The sequence below is a fragment of the Vombatus ursinus genome, unplaced genomic scaffold, assembly GCF_900497805.2.
Source record: "Vombatus ursinus unplaced genomic scaffold, bare-nosed wombat genome assembly UNPS02014807.1, whole genome shotgun sequence".
Classification (NCBI taxonomy): Eukaryota; Metazoa; Chordata; class Mammalia; order Diprotodontia; family Vombatidae; genus Vombatus; species Vombatus ursinus.
The window spans coordinates 63,650,326-63,657,844 of record NW_020954585.1 but is presented as its reverse complement, the minus strand read 5'-3'; the positions used below and the strand labels follow the sequence as shown (position 1 = coordinate 63,657,844).

The window sequence follows — 7,519 nt, the reverse complement described above, 5'->3', positions numbered from 1 at the left end:
ATAGATAGATAGATAGATAGATAGATAGATAGATAGATAGATAGATACTTCTTAAACACATGCTCTGGGCCAGGCACTGTACTAAGTGCTGGAGATATAAATACAAGCAAGAGAGTTCCTGCCCTCAAGCTCAGATACTAATTAAGGGAGACAAGGCAAAAAGGGGTAATAGAAGGAAGAATGGTACAATTGACTCAGCGTGATATGGAGGTGACTGAAAGTGGATAGAATGCCTGGGTTCTTCCCCTCACCCAAAATAAAGCAAAAGCTTGTGGAGTCAAGGGACTCAAGGACAAAGTCTGGAACTGTTGTTGGGTTTTTGTTTGTTTGTTTGTTTGTGGGGGAGGAGTTCAAGGAAGCAAAGGAAATACTCTCCCATGAGCTTTCCTGCTTTACTCCAAGTTCATTTCCTATTATTCTATCCTTTTGGGGAATGAACTTAAGGAAATCATAGCATTCTTATAAGAAATAGAAATATTCATCTTCTTTGTTTTCTAATTCCAGTGTCAGAAGAAAAATATTCCCATTCCTCTTTCCCAAGATTATTGTTGTTGCTGTTGTTGCTATTGTTTTTGTTGTTGTTTGTCCTTTGTTTTCAAAGAGGACCAATGACATCATGAGGGTGGCATCTTGACTTTCAGGTTTAAGTCAAGGATTTAAGTGAGGCAGAGCTGCTCAGAGTCATCAGCCTCACTCTCTTCTCTGAAGTAATTGAAATTCAGTGGCAAGACAAAGGGTAAGATCAGTGTTGATGTCCCAGGATGCAAGATTAATGTTTGGGGGATCATAGTGGAAAGAGCAATAGACTTGGGCTAGACGATCTCTAAAATTCCTTCTAATTCTTAACATTTGAGGAGTCAGAAGATGTGGGTACAAATCTAAGCTGTACCACTTAGTAGTTCTGTGACCTTGGGACAGCTGATTGCTCTCTTTAAGCCTAGGTCTCATAGGATCACAGGTTTAGAGCTGAAAAGGACCTTAGAGTACAACCTCTTAATTCTATAGATGAGGAAGCTGAAGGACATGGAGGTTAAGAGACATGCACATGGTCACACAGGTAGTATGTGAGGCAGAATTTGAATCCAGATTTCTCTGACTCAAACTCCAAGGCTCTATCCACTGCTCTACCTTTTGGCCTCAAAAGCCAAAGTGAAAGGTGATGAGAACTTGCACTAAGGCTATATGAGTGGAGAGAAGGATATGGATGAGAGACAGAGAAGGAAAATAATACATCAGAGAAGCAGATGTCCCAGATTCCCAATTCCCATTCACAATGGCCTGAACCAAAAATCTCATAAGGCTGCCTCTCAATCCGGAAGGGACACTGGTGGTGGGGCTATCTAATCAATCCCCTCATCTTATAGACAAAGAAACTGAGGTCCAGAGCAATGAAATTCTTTGCCAAATTATTTATCATGCAAATTAGAACCCAGATTATTTGAATCTAATTCCTCTGACTCCAAAGCTATCATGCTGTATGCTCAACTAGGATGACTATGAGCTTTTCCGTTAAGACTATATGAGCTCCTTGAGAGCAAGGACTGTCTTTTACCTCTCTTTGTATACCCTTCGCTTAGCACAGTGCCTGGCACACAGTAGATGCTTAATAAATGCTTAGTGAATAACCTATACCAAATTACTTGCCTTCTCAATAAGGAGGAAGAAGAGGGAAGGAGGGATAAAATTTGGAATTAAAAAATTTTTTAAATATATAAAAATTCTTTTTACATTTAATTGGGAATTTTTTTAAATGCTTACTGATTGACTGGCCTGAATTAAATAGGAGTAAACATACTGACCTCACTGACTGGCTCTGGCCAGAAGTTCTAAGCTGAGTTCTAAGTTCTTGGTCACTCAAGTAGTAGTGGTCAGGGAAAAAATATCTTTCTTCTGGGTAGGAGCTTAGGGAGATTGTTAGCTGTAGGTGAAGTTGCTTTCTAAATCCAGATTGTTAGGAGGATCAAATGAGCCTGCATTTGTAAATTGCTTTGGAAGTCATAAAGTAATACTTAAATGCAAGCAAGTGTTATTAAACTATGGCTAGTTTTTCTGCCATGTTTACAAAAGGGGACCCAAACTGTGTGGCCTTTGGCCAGATGTTATGCATTGAGTCACCCACAGATTTCACCTGTTGTGTTTGAATTCAAACTTGTGAATTCAAATTTGTGAGAGGAATTTTGCTGTTTTTGTTTGTTTGTTTTTTTAAAGAAAAAATTTGTCAGCTTCCCACTCAATCTAACCACTTGCTACAGAAGGTCAAGTACTGCTTCAGGAATGGGATGCTGCTTCCCACTGAGATCAGTCACAGCAACAGAAGAGAAAAGAAGGTGGTAGGAGAAGATTCAATTTCCATAGTTGTCTCTGCCTTGCTGGGACTTCATTTGGAGCCAGTTCTGGGCTAAACTTATAGCTGAGTCATAAGACCCTGGTCACTCAGTAGCATTGATTAGGAAAGAGTTTCTTTGTCTTCTGGGCATGGGGATGGGGCCTTTGCCCAAATCTGACCCTGTCCCCTTATTTTTTTATACATGGCACGATGAATAGAGAGTCAGCCTTGAAACCAGGAGCGCTTGGATGCTAGTCTGGCCTCTGATACATGATGGCCCATGACCCTGGAATGTCACAACCTCTCAGTGGGCTAGGCAACTCTGAGACTATAAATCACAGAGATGTTGACCTGCTCTGGTAGAGGGAGTTTCTTCACTCTGGAGTTCTCTATACCATTTTAAATCACAGGTTCAGTCCCCAATCCCATCCCACATTCTCTGGTGAGAAGGAAGGAAGAAAGGAATGAGGGAGGGAAGGAGAGAGGGAGAGAGGGAAGGAAGGAAGGTAGTAAGGGAGGGAGAGAGGAAGAAAGGAAAGAAGGAAGAAGGGAAGAAAAGAAGGAAGAAAGGAGGGAGGGAGGGAGGAAGAAGGAAGGAAGGAAAGAAAGAAGGGAGGAAGGAAGAAAAGGGAAGAAAAAAAGGAAGGGGAGGAAAGAAGGAAGGGAGGGAGGGAGGAAAGAAAGAAGGAAACAAGCATTTATTAAGTGTCTATTGTGTGCCAGGCACTTTAAGCGCTTTACAAGTATTATCTCATATGACCCTCCCACCAACCCTGTAAGGTAGGTATTATTATTTTCATTTTACAGTTTAGGAAACTGAGGCAAACAGAGGTTAAGTGACTTGTCTAAGACTGCCTGAGACTGAATTTAACCTCAGGTCTTCTAGACCCAGTGCCCTATCTACAGCATCACTTAGCTGCCTTCAGGACCTACCATCACCTCAGGGGTCATAAATACTTCCACTGTGGGCTTTCTAAGAAGACTACTCCTTGCCCCCAGCTGTGGACAAGAAGAGAAAACCAGGGCTGGTCTTCTCTCAGAGATAAAGAACATTTGGTGGGTCCATCTCCCTCTGCTGTCCTAGAGATTCCTCAAAGACAACTAGGATAGGAGTACTGGACTTCAGTTTTAAAAAAGCCCCCAGACAGCAGCCTGCCTCCCTTCCTTTGTTGAAATGTTTTCCTCTAGGGAATCTGTACAGATAGGAGTCTTCTGGGCCTTCTGAGACTAGGCAAATCTGGGCTGCTGCCAAACACATCATGCTTCTTTTCTGTTCTCCTCCTTTGTTCTCACAATAAATTCTCCAAATTATCTTTCATTCACTCATCCATCAAACACTTATTAAGCACCTACTAGATACTGTTCATTATGCCAGGAGCTGGAGGAGATAAAGACAGATGTTCTGTCCATTGGGATGAAATAAGAATGATAATAATAATACCTAGCATTTCTATAATACTTTTGAAGGCATTCTTACAAACATTACTTTATTTGATCCTCACAACAACTCTAGGAGGTAGGTACTATTTTTATCCACATTTTACAGATAAGGAAACTGAGTCAGAGAGAGAGTAAGTGACTTGCCAAGGGTCACATAGCTAGTGACATCTAAGATGTGATTTGAACTCAGGTTTTCTTGATCTTAAGTTCATGCTCTATCCATTGCACCACCTGGTTGCTTCAATGAAAAAATCCTATTTCCATCCTGACCATTCCCCTCCTTAAGCTGCTTCCTCTTCCATTATGTTTAATGGCTTCCCAAACAACAAGCCCTACCCATAGGGCAAAAGCTGATAGGATACCAGCTGTAGAGCTGAGAAGGACCTCCAAAGCCATCTAGTCTAACACCTCCATTTTATAGATGAAGAAACTGAGCTCAAGGACATATAGGTAATAAATATCAAAGGTGGGATTTGAACCCAGGTCCTCTAACTCTAGTGCTTTCCCATTGAGCTCCTTGGTAGTTGTTCTACCACAGTAGGATAGTGGAAAGAGAATTGGAGTTTGGATCATAAAATGGAGATTCACACATTCTGGCTCTACCACTAGAGATACTTATTGGTCATGTGACCTTTGGGTTCTCAGTTTTCTCCTCGTAAAATGGGAATGATAATAACATTAGCACTGCCTACCTCACAGAGTTGTTGCCAAGGACCACATGAGTAATGCACATTAAGTGCTTCGTAAATTCTGAGGGCAGATTTGTTATTTTCTTACATCAATAGGTCAAGGATTTGCCATTGCCACGTGTAGACATTCCCTCCACAAAGACAGATCACCCTTCTAGGAATAAGATGGTCTCTAAGAGTTGCTGTGATTGAAAAATTCATCACCTCATAGTTAACCTGATGATAAACTTCTTAGAACTTAGCCAGGCTGGTCCTCAGACAACAGACATATAGTCTCTTCTTTACTTTAAACCTGCCCACCTACCTACAGCAGGAAGGTGGTGCAGTGGATAGAGCATTCAGCATGAAGTTTAACTTCAGGCACTTAACTGTGTGACCCTGGGAAAGTTGCTTAACCTTACTTTCCTCAACTGTAAAATGTGGATAATAACAGCAGAGGGTTGTTATGAGCTGTGTGACCCTGGACAAGTCACTTTGTCTTTCCACAACTGTAAAAATGGTGATAATAACACCACTTACCTCACAGGATTATTGTGAGGACCACTTAAAGAAATAATATTTATAAAAGCACTTAGGATATAGTAGGCACTATATAAATGCTTATTCCCTTTCCCTTCCCAGCTTGGTATTATCCTGCCCTCTGCACCATAGCCTTTGAGAACCCAGATTTGTATCAATATATCAAATAATAGTTTGGTGAGGTGCAAGTTTTAATTTGATTTTAATGGAATTTACCATAAATCCTCTTCATAAAAGTGAACAGTAAGTCCAGTAAACAGAATTATTATTATTAATATTATTACTACTACTATTCCTACTACTACTACTCCTACTACTACTACTAGTCCTATCATTTCATTGGTGGAGTAACTCCCCCTACCAATGTAGAAATTTGTAATCTGAGAGAATTGCCGGAGGATACTGAGTTCAGTGACTTGCCCAGGGTCGTACAGCCAATATGTATCAGAAGTAGGTCTTGAACCCACATCCTTCTGACTGAGGCCACCTCACTATGCAATACTGCTTCAATAAACCATAGGTGATAATAAATAATAGGTCGTAGTTGTAGAGTACGTTAAGGTTTCCTCACAACAACCCAATAAGGTAACTAATACAAGTTGTATCATCCTTATTTTGCAGGTAAAGACAGTGAGGCAAGATTGGAACCCATATCTTTCCTGATGCCAAGTCTAGTATTCTTTCCACTAAATTGCATTATCTCTTGATTTGAAACTTCTTGTTGCTTTAAATTGTGACAAAATAGTTAAACAAATGTACTACAGATCATCAGCTGCTAGAACTCTCTCCTCAGGAAGCCTGGTAGCCCTCAATTCTCAGGAACATCTGGTGATGCCCCTCAGTCTGTGAGGTCTCGCCACACTGCAATCACCCTACAATAGCAAAACTAGCACTTCCCCTACACCACCTGGGTTTAGATGGCCTACTCATTCATTCAGTTTATGCCCCTGTGGCTAGCATCTGGAATATGTCACTGGGCTCTAGGAATGGGCTGACCTGTGTCCAGAATAATCCCTATGAATGGGAGCTGCCACAGAGCTGAGTAAGCCCAGTCCTGACTTCGGCATTAAAAGCCACTGAGAAAGAACAGGAGCACTCTCTGAAAGACAAGAAGTTCTGGTTGATCTAATTTGCATCCATCTGACCTTTGCAAAATGCCCTGAAAGGAAGAGCTGAGATTTATCCCCTCTGCAAACCTCCCAGTCCACACTCACCTGGGCTGATTTTAATGTCCGTCTGTGGAAATGCTTGGATAGAGAGGAAAACCAAAGAGACAGCAGCAACCCACAGCTCCCACCTCACCATCTTCCCTGACCCTGGAGAAAGGAGTCAACAGAATGAAAGAGAAGCCAATTCAGTGGCAGACCCTTCTTAGAGATCCCCTGCTCTGGGCCTCAGACTGAGCGAGCTGGTTGGACAGCAGCCCCTCTCCCCTCCCCTCCCCTCCCTTCACTGAAACTGCAACCTGCCAGAGTGACAAGTTGGGAAGGCAGGGGGAAGGGAGAAGAAGGGAGGGGAAAGGAAGGAAAGGGAGAGGAGGGGAACAAAAGAGTAGGGGGATCCTGCCTTGTAATACTATGCATTAGATATCAACTTAGACAGCAAAATATTTTGTTTTACCAGCAGCAGTGGCCCCCATTCTTTTTCTCTGGAGTTGGGATATCACTGCATATACATATAAAACACACATACATATAAAACGAAATCTTATTTTTGCAAGCCATAAAGTGCTATATAAATGCTGCTAAAAATAAAAATCTGCTATTAACAACAATAATAAGCATTAATATATAGGGTATCCCAAAAATTTTAGTGCAGTTTTAAGCTTCAATAGCTTAAAATTGCACTAAGACTTTTGGAATACCCCGTATACGCAATGTATGGTATAGTTGAAATGAATGCTGGACTGGAGGTTAGAAATACCAAGGTTCAAATCCTGCCACAGGAACTGTGTGACCATAGGCATGTCTCTGAGGCTCAGTTTCCCCATCTGTAAAATGGGGATAACAAGAGCACCTACTTCATAGAATTGTTGTGAGGATCAAATCAGAGATTGTATATATGTGTCCGCCAACCTTATTTCACTATATAAATGTCAGCTATGGCTATATAAAATAGGTCTCAGCTCCTGCTGAATTGTCACTTTCTTGGGCCTCAGTTTCCTCATATGAAAATGGTAAGATTGGGCCAAATGATCTCTGAGACATCTGCTGGGATGTGTGTAAAATTTTACAAGATGATTTCTAAAGTCTCCTTCAGCTCCAAAATTTATAATTCTAAACTGGTGGCTATATCCAAGACAGGAAGAGACCCAGGTTGTTTTTTTTTAAAGAGCATTCTCTTTAAATCTTAGGGGAGTATAACAGGCTTTAAAGTTATTTCCAAAGTAGTAGTAGCCTGATATTAGTTAGGCACTATGGTACAATGGAAAGAGTACTGGATTTGGTATCAAAGGACCTGGGTTCAAATTGTGATTCTTATTAGTTACTCCTCATCCATAAAATGAGAGGGAGAGAGATTCATTGACCTCTTAGGTTCTTTCCAG

General features: G+C 41.2%; 1 protein-coding gene across 1 annotated transcript in view; it reads right to left on the bottom strand.

Moving 5' to 3' along the window:
- Nucleotides 1-6,279, bottom strand: part of LOC114052353 (C-type lectin domain family 19 member A-like) — a 23,733-nt gene extending 17,454 nt beyond the window's left edge. The window contains exon 1 of the mRNA XM_027874912.1: nucleotides 6,189-6,279. Within this exon, the coding sequence (XP_027730713.1) occupies nucleotides 6,189-6,279 (91 nt within the window). The remainder of the gene's footprint in view (nucleotides 1-6,188) is intronic.
- Nucleotides 6,280-7,519: the final 1,240 nt, after the last annotated feature.